We start from the raw sequence: 23,760 nt of genomic DNA, 5'->3' as shown, positions 1-23,760 counted from the left end.
AATTTGCTCTTTAAGCTTAACAACCACCGAAGGACAATATTTGTTCTTAATTGACATTTCGTTGTTTACAGTGCTAATAGATAATTAATAGTTCGTTAGGACACAATTGGTTACGAGTTTAGAACTTATGATTCTAATAAAGAATTATGTAGTTGCCTACGTTAATAATTCAATACCTAAAAAGGTTATTTAAAAAAAAATACAAGCATTTTGATACTCAAGCTTTAATTTTTAAGTCAAGATAAGTAGGCAAGTAGCTACAACTAACTAGTCGGTGAATATTTCAATAATTGTTGAACTCACTAGGAGTATAAACAGGAATAGTTTTTTCCTATATTAAACAATGAACATTTAACCAAACACTTTGATTGTGATAAAAACATTTTGAGGTAGGTAACCACTAACCAGTACATTCGTAATTTGAGATAATTTTTGCAATTTTTACATAGGTTACTTACGGCCTACGGGCTACGATCTACCTATATGTTTTAAATAACTTGTTCACTTTTCAACCTTTCAACTACCGGATTGTGTAAATGATATTTTGCATTGGAATCCAATGAATACAAAATATTATGCAAATGCTCACATAATAAACCATAGTGATCTAAGACGGTGTAACGTACCTACCCACATTTTATTACTATAAGGTTATTCATTCACAGAGAGGATAGTATCATAGCCGACGTACGCGATTGCAGTGACATCAGCATTCAACAGCACACAACTGGGTAATAGCTTGCGTGTGCAAATAATCGTGCCAAACCAATAAATAATAATAATAATAATAATAATAATACGACGATGGCAACGTGTGTTATTGAAAAGACGGCCTCCACCGGCCGGGGCCACGCGTTCTATTTTTGGGCGCGCTAAGACGTCGTCGACAGATGTTCCGTTTCCGCGTCGTCGTCGGTACAACACTCGCGTTCGGCGGCGGCGCAACAACAATAATAATAGACGCCTCTGGACTGTACAGCGATTCGGTGCGGGACGGGACACGTTGTGAGCGGTGCGGGACGGCGGTGTTGCTTATGATCGGCGCGGAACGGGTCGCGGTGCTCCGAGTGCCGACTTCGGTGATAATACGCGCGCGAGCTGATATTCAGTTCCGCCGCTGCCGCCGCTGTTGTCGCGTTGCTCTTGCCGTCACATAATCACCGCACGACCGTTTCGGTGCGTTCGAGATCCGGTCGTCCGTCGGTCGGGTTGGCAGGAGGGGTAACGGGGCCGCCGCCACCGTCGTAGTCGTCACTCGCGTCCATCTGCTCTGTCGTCATCGCTCTCGCTCGTCGTTGTTACTCGTTATCATGCGCCGCCGCTGTTCGATCGTCGCTGCTGCCACCACTGCCACCGAGACCGCTGCTCGGACGACGACTACGACGACGACGGATTCCTGATCAATTCGTCATCGCCGCAGCCGTTGGCTTTTTCGCCCTCTAAATATTACGTATTTTAATATTATATTATTTTCGTCGTCCGTCCGTGATCGCGATCGCGCAAACCCGCACGCAGTGTCTGCCAACGCGTCGCCGCCACCGCCGCCCGAACGCCCTCAGAACACCCTGCCCGATTGGGTAGCAGTCCTTTGCGCCGGAACGACTACACGGTGGGTACCTACCTGTGGTTTACGGGTGCTCACGGGGTGGCCATTTGGGTCTTAGCTGATTACGTCCGTGCTCGTCTTACGCTTTCAGATGGCGACGCTATCTTTGAGGATATCCATCGTCGAACGAGATGTCACCAAAACGATGCAATTCGATCCGACCATATCTGTGTACAACGCGTGCCGACTGATCAGAGAAAAGATATCCGAAGCCAATCTAGACCAACGTGAGTACTGTAAAAGTTAACTTTTTACCTAATAAGTATTATCCTACACATCGACGAGTTTGGTAAGTACCTATCTTAAACCTACCTATCTAAGTGCCCCGTTAGCTCGTTATCTGGCTGTATGTGTCAAAACTCAATTGTTTCTATCCTCCAAAGTGACGACCTCCAATCTCACTGGTGTTTTGATTTTTAAGTCTTGTACTCAAGAACTCAAGATACTAGCTATTTATGATTTACCTATGTATTGGAGTTCATGTGTGGGAATCATGTTATTATTATTTCCCCTTTGTAAAATTATGGTGGAATAAAAAAATTAAATGGTTCTTTATTTTATTCAATCTCATTACATCACTATTTCTCCTCAGACAACTATAGAGCTCAATGTCGAAACATATCTCTGATTTGTCTGGCCATTAAAAAGGTTGAAGACCCCTACTCTGGAGGATAACTTAGGCTAGAAATAAAGTATTATGTTGAATAATTCATTACCTAAATCTGCTTAAATCTCTTATTTTTTCTTCTATATCAGAACATTTGACTTTAGAGCCAGCTTTATTTATAATAGCTATGTTTATATAATTTGACACTAATTTATTATATTAGGTATGTAGATACTAATTTTATTTGTTTTATATTAGTGATAGGTAATACAACTAGTAGTAGTTGGTTATACAGCCAAGGCTAGATTTTTAATGCTTAAGAAAATCATCAAACATTATTTTGCTGTAAATTATGTAGGTACCCCGGTTGATACCTATATCTTATTGTTTGTGTTGTCAATAGGAATAACAACCATTTAGGTATGTTGAATAATTTTTAATAAGTAACAAAAATAAATAAAAAATGCTTACAAATTTATGCAAAATAGAGACAACGAGTTTTATGTATTGGTTTGGTACTTTTCTTTAAGTTTACTGTATAATACTTGCTTAAGACAGTATGAATACAATTTAACCTCTGAATAACAAATAAAATATAAAATAGATTTTTTTTTAATGAGTTCTCGAGTTCTAGCCTTAATTATAAAATGCAGCTTGAAAGTATGCACATAAACTAATATCATTAATAAATAACAAATTTCTTACAGTCGAATTCATTAATTGTTGCACCTACCTTTAAACCTACCTAGTATGAATGCTACAATGATATCATATTAAGGCATTTATTTTTGAGATTGAATCATAAAATTAAACCATTAAATATTTTCCCAATTACACATGGCTAATGGGGAAATGTATTTAGTGTATAATAGGTATACATAAGGTATTAAATAAAATATTGGTTTGTTCAGCATTAATGAGTAAATGTTTCTTATATATTTTTTAAATATAACTTGATGTGGTAATTCAAAATATTTGAATGCATTATTGTGAGGTGTAATTGTTTTAACTGTTTCAGCAAAAGATTATGGATTATTTCTAGCTGACGAAGACATAAAGAAAGGAGTTTGGTTGGAACCTGGGCGTAATTTAGAATATTATATTCTGAGAAATGGAGTGAGTCAATTCTTATTTTTCAATAAAGTATTGTTAAGTATACGGTTGTATTAGTTATTATATATTTCATTAACAATTTAAATACTTAAGATGCATTGGTTAATGTATTTAAAAAAAATTCCTTTATTGGTATCAGTTATTCTTCTGTTCGGTGGTGTTCTCAGGGATTTTCAACGGGGAGGGGGGATGGTTCATACCTTAAAGTGTAATTCAAAATTTGAAAAATTATGGAAAGTGTGTTGTGTAGATATATCTAACATTTATGGATAATGCTAAATCTATATAATATTATGTAAAATATGCCAATAACAATGTTATTTCTTCAAAACTATTATTGATTTATTAGCAAACTCTGTGATGATGTTAATGCTCTGTGATAGCTGCATTAACTAAAGATAATATCTAATCTATATATACCACATTATCCAACATTACAAGGGCCATATTACTAAAGCTCAAAAACAAATTTGTTGTCAAACAATAAATTTATAAGAGTTTCAGTAAATTGATTCCATGTACAATGAAACGTGACTATAATTTCAGTAGGATATATAATTAAATTGTTTTATGATTAAGGCCCAGATTCTTATGAAAAATTATTCATAAATATGCACATATTTATACACTTAAAAATTTAAAAATATGCAAAATAATTCTTCATTGTATGTTAAAAAAAACTGAACATCTTAAAAAATTACAAAGTAAATCATGTGAAAAAAATACTATTTAAATATATATGTATTATGTTTGCTTACAAAATATGTACAAACTATACCTCCTGTTTAATTAAGTAAATATAAAATTAATAAGGGAAATGTATTATTAATTGTAGAACGAATACCAACATGAATTTAAAAAATGTGATTTTATATTTTCAAATCAGAAATTTCTCGATTGGCATAAATTTATATTTTGAAACTACATTTTGTGTATCAGAGAAAAATCTTCAACTATTTATAAAAAATGAAACTTTTATTCAATTTATTGTCATTTTTACCCAAATATGCCAAAATATGCAAAAAATAATTGTAACCAACTATAGAATCTATTTATTAATGTATACAATAATTCTAAATGAATTGTTGAAGAACATGCATGTGCATACAAATTTGGTCCTTATTTATGATTTATGATCTTATTGATAACAATATGTACAAAAACAATGTAAGTTCAGATTTTTCTCTAATACTTTGTTATTGTCAAATTAAAAATATGATTTTCTTAAACTTCATATTAAAGATATTTTAGTTAAATACACCTTTAGTAACAGTCTATCAATTTTATTCCTCTATAGTTTTATAAGTTCTATATTTATGACAACTTATTCAGTATAAATTGTCTCAAAGGTTAGGCTTGTGTATTAAAAATTATGCAAGTACTTATCTTCATAGGATCCTACTAACAACCAAATCAATGCTATTTTGAATATTTGAATACTTCATACCTACATTAAGAATCTATTCTATATTAATAGTATCATTGGTAACAAAATGGAAAGTAACTCCTTAAAAAAATGGCCAAAGAAAATAATTCACTGAAAATCACCTAGTTGAACAGAAAAAAATCCAAAGTAAAACCGGCTACATAAATAAGACTGTAACTATTATTTTTTTGTGGAAATAAATTGTCTACCCAATGTAACTTTGAACAAAATTAAATTTTTTTTAAATTCCCAAGGGTAATTTTGAATATTGATGATACTTTATTATTATTCTCCTTAACTTGTGATTGATATGTTGGAGTGAAAATCATTACCACCAGATGATACTAATACTGCTTTATTCTCTCCTTCAGGAGTGTCAATTATGTAACATTACAAGACAATGATCCTATAAACAACCAAACTGAAGGTTTACCTATTGTAAACCATAGATTTTTTAAATCTGTCAATCACACTATGGTGTAAAATCTAATAAAAAAATTAGTGGATTTTAGAGTAGTCATACATTCTGTTTGTCATGAAAAAAAATATTAGATGAATCTCCTTAAAAATAGACAGAACCATATTTAAAAAAAATGTGACTATAAAGTTCAACAGAAACCGAAGAAATTTAGAAAACTTTAAAAGTTATATCTTTAAATAATAATAAAAAAAGTACATTTTAACTATTATGCATATTATATGAAATGCTATATAATATTTATATAATATTTTATTATAATTATATCAATGCACTATGCAGGATTTTATTAAAAAAACAACAAACCTATGTTTTTGAGAAATTTTTTTTGGGACTTTTTCTATAACCATTATTCCCAATCATCATATTATGTATAGCATGCATTGTTGAATGTATAATTTTGAAAGGGCTTCAAATTTAAATTTTGCACTCTGGTCTCAATTAGTTCAGTTACGGCACCACAGCTCACTAGATAATATTAAAAGAATGTTACAAAACTCGTTACAAACTACTAATGAAAAAACTCACTAAGATTTATTCAAAATCATTACTATACTTTTTTTAAATTAATATTAATAATGAATATAATTTCATATTGAACATATGCTATTCAATCTAATGTTCATATTTATAGTATCAGAATTTCTATTTATTGTTTTAATTGTTTTTATATTAATAAACCAAAAACATATTTATATAAATTACAATATTTCCATCTTAATCTTGATCTTTACTGATTATACCTAAAAAAATTAGTAATTTAACAATTTAGTACCCATCAAATCAATTAGACCTTTTTTTTTGCCTATATTTTTTAAGTTGTTAGTTTTTATTATTTGGTCATAATGTATACCTCCCATTTGTTTGCTTCACTTGCATTAACTTGTTACCACCACTTGAGGTAGTCTTAATGCATATTTTCATCTGGCAAGTCTAGCTCTTCTTTCTTCTCTCATTTGACTTACAATAATTTAATAAATTTAACAAAGAATATGTAGATACAATTTAATTTCACATTTTTATGTTTAATTAAATATTTTTTGAGACTTGTTAATGCATGATAAAGATCTTTAAAAAAGTTCCTGATTCAAAAGAATTGGATAAAATGTTTAATGGATTTTAAATATATAAAAAAAAAATTAATAACACGTAGCAACTACAGTATATGCAGTATGTATCGTATTGAATTTAAGTTTACTTCTTATACACTATGTAAAGTAGATTTATAAATTATACATAATTTCATGTACCTAATTCTGTGTTATTTATGGTTTTATTTTTAATGGTTTAGGATTTGTTGGAATATCGAAAAAAGATGAGAACATTAAAAGTGCACATGCTTGATGGAACATTGAAAACCCTTCTTGTCGATGACAGTCAACCAGTAGCAAATCTAATGGTGGTCATTTGCACAAAAATTGGTACGAGCTAAAGAATTTTTTCTGTGTGATGAATAATAGTTAATGTTATTTTATACTGACTTAAAAATAATATTATGATGAAATTTATGTACATTAAGGAATCACCAATCATGATGAATATAGTCTTGTGAGAGAAACTCCAGAAGAGGAAGTTGAAAACAAAGCTAATTTTGGAACATTGACATTAAAAAGACGAAAAGAAGATCGAGAACGGGAAAAAGATGCTAAAATGGAACAATTGAGAAAAAAACTAAAAACAGATGATGAAGGTAATAATAATATAGTTGTTTAAATTACATCGCATTATTTCTATTTGTATAAATAATTTAAAATACTGTTCATAGTATGTATTTGAATACTTTCAAAAATTTAATTAGGTATTTTATTATTATTTCAGTTAACTGGGTTGATCCATCTAAAACTCTTAGAGAACAAGGTATTGACGAGGGTGAACCTGTATTATTAAGAAGGAAATTTTTCTTTTCTGATGGAAACATAGATTCCCATGATCCAGTACAATTAAATTTATTATATGTTCAGGTAATTGACTTCAATATATATTATTTTAGTTACTCAAATCTACTAATAAATATTAATACATAAATTGATCTTGTTTTGTTTTCTAATTTATAGGCAAGAGATGCAATTTTAGATGGAACACACCCAGTTACAGAAGAACTTGCTTTACAGCTTGCTGGTATTCAAACACATATTCAATTTGGAAATTACTGTGAAACCAAACACCGTCCCCCGTTTTTAGAGTATAGCTTATTATTTACATTATTTAATAAAATAAAAATAAACGTGTATATTTTTTTAGTCTTAAGGAATTTTTACCTCAATCATATACGAAAATAAAAGGTATTGAAAAAAAAATATTTTCCGAGCACAAAAATCATGTAGGTCTATCTGAATTAGACGCAAAAGTTCTTTATACAAAAACTGCAAGATCATTACCCACTTATGGGGTTACATTTTTCTTGGTTAAAGTATGTTATAATCTTTAAATAAATGTTGCTTCTTAATTTAATAGAATATTGATTATATTTTCTAAATATTACATTTTGTTACTAGGAAAAAATGAAAGGAAAAAATAAATTAGTTCCTCGTCTTTTGGGGGTGACAAAGGATTCAGTTTTACGCTTGGATGAAAGAACCAAAGAGATATTAAAAACTTGGCCTCTAACAACAGTTAGAAGATGGGGAGCATCTCCAAATACATTCACTTTAGACTTTGGGGATTATTCAGATCAATATTATTCAGTACAAACTACTGAAGCTGAACAAATACTTCAATTAATCTCTGGTTATATCGACATTATTTTGAAAAAAGTGAATACATCATTATTATTGTATTATGAAAACATTATTTATTTATATATTTATTTACAGAAAAAGTCTAAAGATCATTTTGGTATTGAAGGAGATGAAGGTTCAACTATGGTAGAGGATAGTATTTCACCGCTTAAGTAAGTCTATGTTTACATTAGAATAATAAATTATTTTTGGATTTACTAAAATGAAGAAGTTTTGAAATTTATACTTAAATATTCAATTCTTCCTTTAAATTGAATAATTTTAAAAACCTTATTGTTCTAGGGCTACAATTTTACAACATGAAAGTAGTCAATTTGGAAAAGTAAACACTGAATCAGTGGCAAAGCCTGCAGTAATGAGAGCTGGAGCTGAAGGTGAGTTAATTTTGGTATTCTATTTTAGAAATAAAATTAATATTACTACATTTGCACCAGGAATAATGTTAATCACAATTCAAACATTTTGTAGAAGCTTATAAATAGTTTATATAAGCTTTTATTATGCTTTTCATGAAAATTTTTCTAGTTTCATAAATTTTGCAAACAATATTAATGTGTTATAACAAAGAATTGTAAAACATAATATTTTAACTCATGCCTATAGTTTTTAACTAACACCTAATATATGACATTTTTTCATTAGTTAAATGTCTGATGTTTTACACTAAACATGCTCACTTCTATTTTAATGATTATAATTCAATTAAATTCTGTTTTATTCTTAATCATTTATACTAGAAGATATAATTCAACTTCCATTTACCTAAATTTGATTTAATTAAGGAGTTATACTGTTATAATTATTGTTAAATGTACAGACGATTAGATTTAGTTTAAAAATTTTCTATGGGGAAAATAATTGAAATTTATGATTGAATATTATGATAAATTGGAGAATTATATAGATAAACATATATTTTTTTAAATATCTTAAATCATAACAAATAATTATTTGATGATTAATATAGTTGTATATAATAAAACAAAATGATCTAAGTGAATATATTTTCTCTGTTATATATGATCTTTTGTTGATGATAAATTATGATGCTATTAAAATGCTGATATTTGATATGCTACAACATATTTTGGTCTGTTGATTGAGACTATAATGTTAATTGTAAATAACTGTATAATTAGGTAAGAATTAAATTCTTTTATAATGGTTTAGACTGTATTTTTCACATGTTCATGTGTTAGGTAATATGATTCTGTGAAGCTATATGCTGACATGTAATGTTTTGATTTAAATATTAAATTTTATATTTAGCTGTAATAACAATTTTAATTAATTAATTTTATATATTTTATATAATATTTTTCATGTAATTACAGATTAATGAGTTTTCCAATTTTTAGAATTAATTAAATATAAATAACCATTTTCAATGGTTTGCTAATGATAAAAAAGTTAAATAACTATTTTAATCTTGATATTTTTTTATAATATTTTTAAAAGTAATGTCACTTCCAATTTAATTTTAATTTTTCCACTTCAACTTAAAAATTCCAAAATCCATTACTTTAAATAGTTAACACACATATGCCGGGTTGGATGAACAACCACTAAGTATTGAATGAATCGATAGTGGCTAATGGTCCTTTAAACAAGATTTAGTGGCCAACAGTTGGTTCATTAAATTTTATTGAACTGTACAATTAATACATTTTTCATGCAACCCAGCAATAATACGAGTATATATAATATGTATATTCTTATATTTATCATTAAAGTTGAGTAATGCATTTAATTATAATCACAGTAGATATATAATTTACACAAACCTTATCAACTGTACTACCATAGAATTTACAATGATTAGCTCCATAGAATGATCTATTATTGATTTATACAATTTTTATAATTTATAAGTTAATATCTACTTTACCCAAAATTTTTCTTCTATTAAATATTAAAATGTATTGCATCAATAAAAAGATTTTTTTTTTAAATTTATGATTGTATATTTTATATTATATTCATTATAATATTCAAGTAAAAAATCTTTATTATTTGTTTGAAGTATTTAATTATTATTATAGTTTCCCCCCTTTTTTTGAAGAGATATTAGATTATTAGAATTTATCTTCAAATATGTTTCTCTTTAATTATTTTTAATATACTGTCTATATAAACACAAAAGTAATATTGCGCGTTTAGTTTATTTGCACGATTATTAAATGGTGCAACTCTAAAAAACCGCCAAAAAATCGTACAACAGAAGAAAAATGATAAGGAATTTACATTGTAGGTACATTGTTCAAAACTTTGGTGTTATATGGGAGTATACATATCAATCTTTTTTCTCATTAAACATTAAATACAATTTAGAAAAAAAAACTGTTTTATTCAGGAATGTAAGGAATATAGAATTCATGGCATTGTGTTAAAAAAAAATACACTGTGATGCAGACAATCTGGAGCTTTAAAGGTAATATTGATTGATCATCAATCAATGAATGTATTTTACCATTTCCTCATTGTTATTCATTTGCCCTCTTCAGTTGTACATTGTTATGTGATCATTATACTCTTGTAGGTTTCTTCAGAACTATATTTTTTTATAATTCGTTGATTGTTTATCATCCATTGCATATATATATATTTGTAGTTTTGTGTGAATAATATGTATTTTAAATTTGTAATATTATGATAAATAATATTCACAAATACATAAAACTAGCTAAACAAAACAGTATGTTTCATGAATGTAAGATCTATCGAACTATTGAATATTTTTCAATGCGTGAGCAATTTCAAAAAATGTTAAGTAACTATAATTACATTCAAATATAAATTATATAGATTGAGATTAAGGAAACATACTGTATACTCAAGTTGAATGAAGTTTTTAGTGAATTCTAAGTTCATTTTTTTACATAAATATTATAGTAGCCAATGCCTGAGGTATTATCAAATGCATGATTTTTTAATAAATTAAACCAAATTAGTGCATGATTAGTTCTTAATAGTTTAGTAACCAATTTGATATTTGTATTTGTGTTGTGATTTTGTGATTTTGTGTAAGTTTAACCTCGATAGTTGTTTATTATTGTATTTAATATAAGCTATTTGGGAATAAAAATTTCAATATAAAAGTGCTTTTAATCAAATTCATTAGGCATTTTATTGTGTAACCTCAATTGTGGCCTCGCGTTTACTAGATTCTGAGTGACACTTAAGAAACAACTTCATATACATTTGGCTGTTGGTCTTATAATTATATTAGTTGTAAATTCCTATTACTCTTCAATATGGCTGTAGTAGACGTACAATAATTTATTTTGTGACCATGAAAAAATGTTTCAATTTTCACTCAAATAGACAATTGTAATTTCAATAGTAAGTCACAATTTTGATTCCCATTTTCATTCAAAAAAAAACTTAGTATCCCCCATAAAATATCAAGGAAATGAACAAGATAAAATAAATTTTTTTTTTTATATGATAAATATATTTTAGGTTCATATTTTGAGACCACTTATTTTTACAATTCCAAGAAACAACATACAAATTGTGGCTCATGTAAAAATATGGTATAGAGTATAATTTTTTTTTTTCAAGAATGGGGGTGGACGGATGTTGTGGTATACTATTGGAATTAGATTGAGTAGTTTTTGACTTAAGAGGATGTCAACTCACTATATGTTTTCTCTTTGACCTATGAACAACATCACAAATTTGCATTCGGAAAAACCAACACTATGTCGTTACTTTTGTTATTAGAGTGAATTCGCCCATTATCAAACTTTAAGTTAAGAACATAACTTGTGTTGCTACATTGGCTTTTTTAGGATGTTTTAATTTCTTTGCAATTTATAAGCTTTTCAAAATTGTTATAGTTTAAATGCTCATAACTTTCATAAAAATTAAAATATCATAAAAAAGCCAATGTAGTAATAAAAGTTATATTCTTAACTTAAAGTTTGATAATTAGGGAATTCACTCTAATACCGTAATTAACAACATGGTTGGTTTTGCTTAACTTAAATTTGCTATGTTTGTGCTGCTCGTAGGTCAGACAAAGATGAAAAATGGTAGCTGACATCCTCTTAAAGTAAAACATTTGTAATGTCTCTTCACATAATTTGTTACTCAACATTTTAGTGTGCATTTAAAAATATTTTAGTAATATATTTATTCATGCAATAAAAATATTGATTATCATTTGTTAATAGTTCAGTTCATAAGTGTAGATTTTATTTAATAAATGAAGAGTTAATATATTTAATTTATAATTATTGAATACATTTTTTTTATGTCAGGTTAAATTTTGTCAAATTTTACTATTGTTGATTTTATAAATATTTTCCTTTTTAAGAAGAGTAGTAAATATTATTATTAGCTTTCTATTATGAATTATTATGTGTTGTATACTGATTATAAATGTGTAATAGTTTAGTTATGTGATTAATTTTTAATTATTATTTTGAATAATTAATTGTATGTATAGGTGCTCGTCCATATGGACTGGGACATGTGGGAAATGCTCAGTATACAACAGTCAGTGGACGAATAAATGTACACCATACACCATCAGTGGTATGTTTAAATTTGTGTTGTTAATTAATGTTAGGCTGACATTTAATAAATTATAAGACAATGTGTGTGTTTTTTATAGGGACCACAAAATAAACAAATCAAGGTATTGAGTGCTCCACAAAAAGCATTGTGTATGACTATATCAAATAGTCAAGAAATAATAACTACTATTGAAAAAGAGTTGATATCAAAAGCTGTTATTCCTGAGTTTGGAAACGATGCAGTAAGTAATAATCTTCTGTTGAGTTGTTTGATATCATAAAACATTAATTTCTGATGTTCAAAGGCTTCAACTAAACTTAAAGAGACTACAATAGATTCAAATAAACAAAACATCAGCTCTCAGATTGCAGCCATGAATGCCGCTACAGCTCAAGTAGTCACTTTGACTTCAGGTAATTATTGCTATTTTTTTGAAAGTTTTACTAAAATAACAGTTTTTTTTTTTATAAACAATTTCAGGAGATATTGACTATTCTAGTGTTGAACAAGCTATTACATCTATAACTACAAATTTACCAGAAATGAGTCAGGGTGTACGCGTTTTGGCTGCTCTAACCCCTACTGGTGATCATTTGTTAGATGCAGCCCGTAAATTGTGCTCTGCTTTCACTGACTTGTTGAAAGCTGTTCAACCTGATTCAAATACTGTATGTTAAGGCTTATTCCAAGTTTATATTAGCATTGTAAGTTTAATATTTTAATGAATATTTTAGGGACGTCAAAATTTACTTAATGCTGCTAGTAAAGTCGGCGAAGCATCTCAACAAGTATTAACACAGATTGGTGATGATGGAGCTGATGAATCTCGTGACATTTTATTGAGTTTGGCTAAGGCAGTAGCTAATACAACAGCTGCTCTTGTTGTTAAAGCTAAAAATGTCGCAGCAACTGTTGAACCACAACATCAGTCAAATGTTATTAGTGCTGCAACTACATGTGCACTGACAACTTCACAGCTAGTAGCTTGTACAAAAGTATATACCTCAATTGCATTTTACATTATTTATGTTATTTTTTGAGTTTATATTTCATAATGATTTGATAATTGTTTAGGTTGTTGCTGGAACTGTGGAAAATCCAAGTTGCAAAGAACAGTTAATGGCCGCCGCTAGAGAGGTGGTTAATGCAGTAGAAGACCTAGTTTCTGTGTGTAATTTAACACAGCATGAAAATAATGAACATTTATTACAAGAACTTTCGGATGCAGCATATCAAGTGACCACTACATTAAACCAATTACTCAATAGACTTACAAGCGCGTCTAGGTAAATATTGATTGTCATAGGCATTGGTTATACAAATTACTCATGAATATAATATTTGACTTCTAATAATTATATAGAGCTGTTGGAGAAAGTCTGAGTAATTTGGTAGATGTATGCACGTCTCCTGTTTCAAAAGAAAAGAGGTTCAACACTGAGAAAACTTTTCAAGTTCAAGAGTATTCAAAATCATCTAATGATACTGGCTTCATAGATCAGACTAATTCATCAATGAATTCTAGTAAGTTACAAAATATATTATAAATAATAAAAATATTTTTCTATACTTAATTTAATACATTACAAGTGGTTATAATGTTGTAATAATTAAAACAAAATATTTATATTTTTGAATTATTACAGGTGACAATTTGTTAGATATTTCAACGTTGACAAAACGTTATGAATATAATCATGACACAAACATAAATAATCAAAACTATGGTTATCACAAGTCGACACACGATTACCAGTTGCAAAACACCATGACAGAAATTGAAAAGCAGCAAGTATGATGTTACTCATGTTTTGTTTATATTCACATTTGACCAATTTTATTTATATGTACAAATAGATATTGCAAAAATTGTCATCTAGTGGAACTCGCGGTACTCAAGCGTGTGTAAATGCGGCTAGTACAGTATCTGGTATTATTGGTGATTTAGATACAACAATACTCTTTGCCACAGCTGGAACTCTCCATGCCGAAAATGAAAATGAAACGTTTTCTGACCACCGAGAAAATATTTTGAAAACTGCTAAGGCATTAGTAGAAGACACTAAAACTTTGGTTACTGGTTAGTATTAATTTTATTTAATATTTAAAGATACCTATTAATATTAATATTACTGAGTATTGTTTACAATATCCTGCCTTGTTAAGTAAAAGTTGTGTAACTACAAAAAAAATTTAATAGTTAGATAAGGCATCTGATGGGTTTACTAATTGTACACATTTTTTTTTGAAAAAATACATCTTAATTTATTACCTAATATAGGATAGAAACACAATTAATGTTTTTTGAAAATGTTTTAGTGAGCAAAAAAAAAATTCGTACCAAGTAAAAATGCCTTATTTTACATTTATTAAGCATTAACGCCTAAAATATTTTTATAGACACTGTTTTTGTATAGCATTTTCACATTCTAGCCAATTTATGTACTATGTATAATTGTATGTAGTTATAATTATAAATGTGTCTTAGGTGCGGCTTCCTCACAGGAACAGCTAGCAGTTGCCGCTCAAAATGCTGTTTCTACTATAATACAATTGGCTGATGTTGTGAAGTTTGGTGCAGCTTCTTTGGGAGCTAATAATCCAGAAGCTCAGGTGGGTTTTTATAATATTATATAATCCTATATGACTATGTTATTGTCATTTATGATGATTGATAATAAGTTAAATAAAAATATCCTAATAATTTTGATCAGTTTTTCGAAATTTTTATCGAATTATAAAGTTAATTACAAATAATATTTATGAGGATGTTAATGCACAAGGTATTTTTTTTCTCACTCTGACTCATGTATAACAATCAAATTTCTGTTCAGTTGAATTAATTTTGTGTTGTTATTTTTAATATTTTAGTGAATAATTCACTATTGTACAACTTAAATTAAGAACATTATCTATGTTCATACATTGGATTTTTTTATTATGTTTTAGTTATAATGCAGGTTATGAGTATGTGAGATATTACAACTTAAAAATACTTATATCTGGCTTTAAAATATTTAAATATTGTAAAAAACAAACAGATTATGTTCTGAACTTTGAATTTGATAATAGGTCAATTCACCTTAGTAAAAGCTAACAATGCAAGGGAGGCTCTGCTGTTGAAAATTTGGTATATTGCTCATGCGTCAGAGAGAAATAGCAAATACTGTACTAACATTCTCTTATATCTAGATTTAGCTTGGTTATTAAAAATATTATATTTCATGTATAGAGTAATAGTATATAAAAAAAAAAACTGTACAATTAATAAAAATTTATAATATATAAAATTCACATCTAATAAATCATTAATAATGAGTAATGACTTATTATTGTCATTATTTAAAATATAATCATTGTCTAGAATGTCAACTTTCAAATTATTATATCATAGTAGTTATACACAAGTTTTGATAACTACATAAAACATTAATTTTGGAGGATGTTATTGAGCCAATATTTTTAGTTACTCCAACTGATCAGTGAATCAGGGATTAACTTCAAATACATACATTGTTACCCATTTTTAAAGGGGGCCTATATATACTTATATTGAAGTATAATTATAAAAATTAAATTGTATTTGTCAAAATATTAACATTAATAGGTTATGTTAATCAATGCCGTGAAAGACGTGGCCACTGCATTAGGAGATTTAATTCAAGCAACAAAAGCTGCTTCTGGAAAAAATATCAACGATCCATCCATGAATGAACTCAAAGAAAGTGCTAAAGTAAATTTACAATACTAATACCAATTGAGAATACTTAACCTAATAAAATGATTTATAAATTTATGTATTTTCAGGTAATGGTTACAAATGTTACTTCGCTTTTAAAAACTGTTAAGGCAGTCGAAGACGAACACACGCGTGGAACAAGAGCTCTTGAATCAACTATTGAAGTTATTGGCCAAGAAATTCGGGTAAAAATTAATAATTTTTTATTAAAAAAGATTACAAATAAATAATGTTCATAATCTTTGTGACTAATCAAAAAATGATATGTTTTAAGTTATTTAAAAAGTCCTATATCCACAATTCCTCAAATATCATGTTTTAACAAGATTTGTTAATCATATTGTTATCACCATTTTCATATAAAATAAATTGTGATATTAGCTTACAGTAAAACTTGGTGCAACATCAAATTTTTATACTTGCCGACTGCAGACAATTTTTTTACAAACCATTAAACTATAAACATTCATTTTTTTAAATTAAGTTTAGATCCTTAAAAATGATTTACTGTGCATTAACTTTGTCTGTTTACCATTACTATTGATTATAATAAAATTTTAGGCCTTAAGTTCAACCGAAACATTCAAGTCAACAGCTACTGTAGAAGAGTTGATACGCTGTACAAAACCGATTACAATGGCTACCGCAAAAGCTGTCTCAGCCGGTAACAGTGGCAAACAAGAAGATGTTATTGTTGCAGCAAACATGGGGCGTAAAGCTATATCAGATTTATTGACTGTCTGCAGGGTAATAAAATTGCTGTTACGATTTTTAGAACCATTATTAGTGTATATATTTTGATATATTATGTGTTATTCAGGGATGCAGTAATACTATTGAAAATGCTGATTTGAGAGAAAGAACATTGCAAGCTGGGTACAATATCTCCCAAGAATACAGAAAGCTATTGCAAACCGTTTTGTTTATAATATCTAAACCAAATTCAAGTTCTGATTCCAAGCATATGTTACAAACAATTTCCCGTATGATCGCACAGTATGTTACGGAATTGATATCTGTAACTGAAACTATCAAAGGTAATAAACTGCATTATTTTAATATTTAATATAATGTTATAAGTATACTGTATAAGTGAAATTGTTTAGGTAATGATTGGGTCAGTCCTGAAGATCCTACTATAATTGCGGAGAACGAATTGTTGGGTGCTGCAGAATCTATTGATGCTGCTGCAAAAAAACTTGCCAGTCTACGTCCCAGGAAATCAGTCAATGTGGTAATATTAATGAGAATGTATTTTATTTAAAAAGCACCAACTGTGTACAATAACAGTATACATACTACTATTTTGAACTTAAGTAATAATTAATATTTTATAACAATATGTTTGTTCAGGAAGCTGCTGATGCGTCATGGAATTTTGATGAAGTGATTTTGGAAGCAGCTAAATCCATTGCTGCGGCCACTTCAGCACTAGTGAAAGCAGCTTCCGCTGCACAACGTGAACTAATCGATTCTGGAAAAGTAAGATACTTTTGTTGTATAGCTAGAAAGAGTAAAGAAAATTAAATAATTAATGTATATGTTTACATGTATATACAACAAACAATTAAAACAACCGTACTTAATCCAAACAGGTCAGTCGCAGACCTTTAACCAGTTCTGATGATGGTCAATGGTCAGAAGGCCTAATATCAGCTTCCCGTTTAGTGGCTGCTGCCACTCACAGTTTAGTGGAATCAGCAAATGCTTTAGTGCAAGGGATATCAAGTGAAGAAAAGCTGATATCATCGGCAAAACAAGTGGCTTCGTCAACTGCCCAGTTGCTAGTGTCGTGCAAGGTTAAAGCCGACCCCGACAGTGCATCCACAAAGAGATTATTGGTAGATAATAAAACTGATATTTTGTTCATAATCTGTTTTAACTATAATTTTTTAGCGCTCTACAGAGCACAGTGGTTACTAAAAATAACACATTTTATATAGTTTGAAGTAAACAATATTTTGAGAATAACAATGAATTTGTTTTTTAAAATAGTCCATACAAATCAACTGTTAAGTTATAGCTGTTGCCATGTTTGTATACCTTAAATTTTTAAGTAAATACTAAATGTATTCGAATATAATTTGTTTTAACATTAATTATTCTTATATTATTTTATAGCTAATACTGCAACTCTAAAATTTTATAAGAAGCAGTGATAAACAGTATCCGTGACTAAATAATTTAATGCATTTTCTATTTAGTTTTGTAATTTCGTAACATCCAACAACTTCAATTATATGACTACCAAAATATACTAAGGATAGGATAAATATAAAATATTAATATAAATAAAAATAATAATCTAAACTATACTATACTAAATATACTACTTACAAAATATTTTAAATTGAATTTTTTATTAAATCTCTTTGAATATAGCTGTAAAACGTTTTCTTTAGAATATTATTATTGTTTCATCTTGGCTAATGACATGACGTGTTTGTGTGACTATGTTTAAACTTATATTTTGTTATTTTTACTTAGGCGGCTGGAAATGCTGTGAAACGTGCAACAGACAACCTGGTTAAAGCTGCCCAACAGGCCATTCAGAATGATGAAGAACGAAGTCTGGTTCTTAGCAAACGGATGGTTGGAGGAATTGCACAAGAAATTAATGCCAGGTATTTAATTGACTGTGAATTTCATCATCTATTTTAACTAGCACAATTGCACAAAAAATAATTTAGTAATTTAGTATCTATTTAATAATGTATATGTTTTCTGTATTTGAACAGATCAGAAGTATTGAGGATCGAACGTGAATTAGAAGAGGCCCGTCAACGGTTGGTTGTTATCAGGCAAGCCAAATACAAGGCCAAAGGTGATGATTCGAGTCCTACGGAACTGATGGAAAATGATTCGTCTTTCGAACATCAGTTAAATGGCAGCAGGTAAATTTGAATAAAAATCTGTTGGAAAAGCTTTCATTGTATTTCTTTATTCTTTTTTGTCAATGTTAGCTGTCTTATATTGATTATTATTATTATTATTGTTGTCTTTAAATGCTGTAGTTTGTTGTTTGGAAATATTTAGACTGCGTTGTGTGTGAACTACATGACTAATATTTGATTCAGTCATAATATTATGGCATCATTTTTGTTCATGATAATAGCTAGGGTGCCCACGACATATTGGCAAAGTTTTACTTACAATGTGTATATTATATTTTACCACATTTCCTGTGTTCCAAAGAGAATAAACATGTTGAAAAGGCGGGTCTTCATCGCAAACCATTTGAGCTCGATTAATATTTTATTGGTAAAACATCGGTGCTATATTTTATAGAACTTCCACTGACAACTACATCAACAGTAGTATGGATGAAAACGGAGACAACATTCAGGCTAACGCCTACAACGTGTACAAGCTCCTCAACAACTCAAATGATCAAACTAGTCTGAACACTTTTAATGAAACGTTTCACTCAGGCACAAATAAATTGTACACGTACAATTCAGCAGGTATACTGCCTACCTATAAATACACTTAATTTGGTGGACGAGAACAATGCAGTGGTGGACACTGCTTTCTGTCGAGAGAGCGTTTTTAAAAGCTTTGAAAGCTGAAATGCTGTTTGCTTTTGCTTGCTTTACCCTATTGTGCTGTTGCTATCTACTTACCTTTAAGAAGACGCTACACTCGCATGTGTTGTCTCCGTCTTACAAATGTACAACTTATCAAAAACTATTTTGCTTGAAATAGAACCACTCAAGATGTTATCCAAGCAGAGCAACCAAATTTTCACAGTATAAACAAGAGAACATTTACTGTTGAATATCCTTTTTATTTTTTCGATTTCACAAATACAAGAAAACTTCTTATTGCTTATAAATTAATTATTTCAAACTTGAATAACTTTTCTTGTATTTGTGATGTCGAAAAATGAAAATGATATTGCACAGTAAATTTTCTCTTGTTTATAGTGTAAAAATTTGATTGCTTAGCTTGGACTACAGCTTGAGTGGTTCTATTTCGCTCAAAATAGTTTTTGATATGTTGTACGTTTGTAAGACAAAAATAACACATGAGGGTGTAGCATCCTCTTAATGATCTATAACCACTGATTTCTTACAATATACAACAAAACTGAAATTTTACATGTAATCGTGTATGATAAAAATCGACAAAAAATATACTGTGTAATACAATAAAATACTGAGGTATTAATTTATATTTAAATCTAAGTACTGTAACTTCTCCTGGGAAGATAACGTTAAAAATCAAGCCGCTGGAGTGAAGATTGAACCTAGATCTCTCGCTTGCCAGGGAAATTGGGCTACCCGACCGCACAGACCCAAGATGCTATCTCCCCAGTTAATAGATGTTTACAGTACCAATAATATAGTAACCAATAATGTCTGCTTAGAGAGAATTTATTGTGACATAAATGTACACATTTAGCTCTTTATTTACTATTGTCTACTGTATTATATATAAATTACTGAATTTAGTGTTGTGAATATACAAATTTGAATATAGCAAGTGTCCAAAAAATTAGAATTAATTTTAAACTTATATTAACTTTTTTAACTTATATTTTAAACTTATATTATAAAATAAAATATAATATGTTGTATATTTCTATTAGGTATTCTACATTTATTTAACGTATATAAAATAGAAATGGACAGGTAGAAATGACTGGGTTTTTATTACTACCGTTGTGTAATTATCCACTGGTTTATTTTATGACGGTTTTGAGATTCTATGTAGTACCAACAATAATATCTTTTATAGTAGGCTGCCAATAGGAATAAACCTTAAATTGCTTTTATGCAGTACGGCTTTCTCCGCTTCTAAAATCCTTTATATATATCTCTAGTTTCAGTAGTAGCTGAAGAGATAACAGTAATATGTATTTAATTGTTCTACCGTTCTAGTGTGTTACACACTTTAATAAGATTAACTGGCTTTCACAAATATGATGAATTCATGAAATCACTATTAGTTATTTCTACTACAATTTACTTAGTTAAGTTTAGTAATAATTAAAAATAAACAAGTACAACTTGCAATTAAATATAATTGAAAAAAATAGCATTATTCTTTATGACAATCCCATTAATTGCAGTTGCTGTACAAAAATGGTTTAGTTAGACGTAATGCCTTGCACTAGCTTACAATTTTTGTTATAGTTTGATCATAATGATTCTAGTTTTGATCTTCATGGTTTTAATTGCGGCAATTTTCAATATTGTTTTAGTTATGTTCTGAGTTATACATTGGTTATGTATAGACAATTGAGTTCATACTTAATAATATGGCTACATTATGAAGCTACTTTTGAATCACACTATTATATTAGTTGTATATGTATTATATTAATGTATCCACATTATTTTTATATACAATTTAAGATGAGAAGAGAGTATTAAATTCTTAGAAATCTAATGAATGGATTTATTAAACATAACCGATTGGTATATAGCAGCCAAGTTAACAAGGTCCAGTCACTGCTTTCGCAAAGTTAGAAAATATTAATTTAAAAAGTTAATTCAATTATAAATATAAATATTATGACTTTTCCCTTAACTTGATATAATTTGGTTACATATTATGTCAATTTCAGAAACCTAGGAGACTGCTTTTAAGCCACTTTTAAAAACTATCCAAGTGCATGCCTGATAGTTTTAATATTAAAGTATAATAATACATTTGATTGATTATTAATGAAACTAATAGGTATGAATGTTTATTTTTCAGGCTCGAGCCCCAAAAATGTGTTTAACAAATCCTCCTCGATGTCCACCAAGAACAACACTGTAAAGTATATTTGCTCATCTACAATCAGCAACAACACGACAACCACGACCAAATCATACACAGTCAACGAATGAGAGCGTTAGAGTTCTTGTTACTATCTGTGAAGTTACATTTACCCGTACATAAACTTTTCCTTTTAAAATTATATTGCTCTCCTCCATCTCCTCACATTTGCACTTATTAATTTACACAAACACACAAAAGACTTATCCAGAGCCAATAATGCATGTTTGATTATTATTTATATAAAGCACTAACAACCTTGATTGTATTTGATTCAATTTATTATTGTCTGTACAATTTTGTTTTGTACATCAGAATATGCACTCAACAACTTGTTTGGTTTTCAATTGTATTCAGTGACATTATTCATATCAGTATCTTGTTTTTAACATATTAGTTCCTAACATGAGTATATTATTAGACATGTTTGTATTTGAAATTTTTATTCACTCACAAAGTATCTGTAATAGTGAACCAACAATAATAATAATAAAAATCATTACTTAATATATATATAATATATGTATATCACAGTAAGAACAATCTCACTTTCAAAAATTCTAGTCAATTAACTCATTCAATTAGTAATTGTTTTAAGTTTTACAATCTTATCTCAACATAAACATATCGTTGTATTTCTGAGATTCAAAATAGTTTGTCTTTCAAAACCAGACTATGTAAACAATGACTAACCATGCTTATTGTACCTTTACATAATTGATAACATGGAAAGAGGTGTTTTTGCTAACTTTTTATATAAATAGTCTATAAATTAATACTCTATTTTTAATAGCCCAACAGCATTTTGGCATTGTAAATATTATCCAATAAGTATTTAAAACAACAAAAACATCGAATTGTAACGCTCTGTAGACATAATTATTAATTTTGCATTATGATAAATTTATAAAAGATAATAATATATATATATTTTTTTGTTAATTAAAGGCTGTCTCTACTAACAAAATTTTTTATAAAATCAACCACAATACTTCATGAAAAAAATAAAATTACTCCAGTTATGATTTTTATTAATTAAATTTTTTTAAATAAACATATAGACTGTTTAGTTTATATGTTAAAAAAAAACATTCTTAACATTCTTTAATGTTACAATGTAATTAAAAGTTTGAAATAATATGATTTTGTTTCATATATATAGTGAATTTAATAGATAATTATTTTGAACAAATGTTTGGTCTTTAAGTAAATGTGATGTCTAATCTATATATTCTGTAATATTTTAATAATATGCATTGAAAGATTACTTATGGTAGCTATTCACTTTTATATTGAAAACAATGAAATCGCTTAGTTATGAATTTTTAGTTTATTTTTAACTCTTTATAATATGAAGAAAAATATGTGCCCTCGAACACTTTTATGTCGAAACACCACAAAATGAGTAGTTATACTAAAATTGTATGAAAACATTGATTATGGGATTTTGTTAGTAGAGACTAGGCGTCTCAATACTGTTAAAACTATAAATTATTGTTCGTTTTTTTTAAATGTAAATTTAGTTTGAACTATTTTATTATTTTTTTCATACCAAATATGAATTATATTTATTTTTATATTTTGTTTTAACGTAATAGTGAATTTAATATATACTTACTATTAAAAATTAAAATGTCGACTGCTTTATAAATCTGTTACTTATGTATGGCAAGATTTCAATTAAATGTTATAAAGACAATTTGATCTTGTATTAAACTTTATGTTAAGTAATAATGTTATAATCAAATTGTCACATTAAT

At 28.5% G+C, this 23,760-nt stretch overlaps 1 protein-coding gene across 1 annotated transcript; it reads left to right on the top strand.

The window, feature by feature from the left end:
- The first annotated feature begins 1,110 nt into the window (after nucleotides 1-1,110).
- Nucleotides 1,111-22,724, top strand: LOC111041533 (talin-1-like). Its single transcript, XM_022325819.1, has 31 exons — nucleotides 1,111-1,833; nucleotides 3,232-3,329; nucleotides 6,522-6,651; nucleotides 6,750-6,920; nucleotides 7,049-7,191; nucleotides 7,285-7,412; nucleotides 7,472-7,640; nucleotides 7,726-7,983; nucleotides 8,044-8,120; nucleotides 8,251-8,342; nucleotides 12,422-12,510; nucleotides 12,590-12,733; nucleotides 12,797-12,905; nucleotides 12,973-13,160; nucleotides 13,227-13,487; nucleotides 13,567-13,778; nucleotides 13,856-14,016; nucleotides 14,139-14,284; nucleotides 14,350-14,572; nucleotides 14,981-15,105; nucleotides 16,100-16,225; nucleotides 16,300-16,416; nucleotides 16,793-16,978; nucleotides 17,052-17,268; nucleotides 17,338-17,465; nucleotides 17,585-17,713; nucleotides 17,827-18,072; nucleotides 18,719-18,855; nucleotides 18,970-19,125; nucleotides 19,520-19,695; nucleotides 21,938-22,724. Exons 1-31 carry the CDS (start codon nucleotides 1,698-1,700, stop codon nucleotides 22,069-22,071), a joined length of 4,812 nt encoding a protein of 1,603 aa, XP_022181511.1. The 5' UTR covers nucleotides 1,111-1,697; the 3' UTR covers nucleotides 22,072-22,724.
- Nucleotides 22,725-23,760: the final 1,036 nt, after the last annotated feature.

The sequence above is a fragment of the Myzus persicae genome, unplaced genomic scaffold, assembly GCF_001856785.1.
Source record: "Myzus persicae strain clone G006 unplaced genomic scaffold, MPER_G0061.0, whole genome shotgun sequence".
Taxonomy (NCBI): Eukaryota; Metazoa; Arthropoda; class Insecta; order Hemiptera; family Aphididae; genus Myzus; species Myzus persicae.
The sequence above is the reverse complement of the archived record's forward strand: the minus strand, read 5'-3'. Positions and strand labels throughout refer to the sequence as shown.

Coding starts and splice junctions, on each gene's coding strand:
- LOC111041533 (XM_022325819.1), top strand. CDS start 1,698: ATGGCGACGCTATCTTTGAGGATATCCATCGTCGAACGAGATGTCACC. Junction 7,192..7,284: donor TAAATTTATTATATGTTCAG/GTAATTGACTTC, acceptor TCTAATTTATAG/GCAAGAGATGCAATTTTAGA. Junction 15,106..16,099: donor CTAATAATCCAGAAGCTCAG/GTGGGTTTTTAT, acceptor TAACATTAATAG/GTTATGTTAATCAATGCCGT.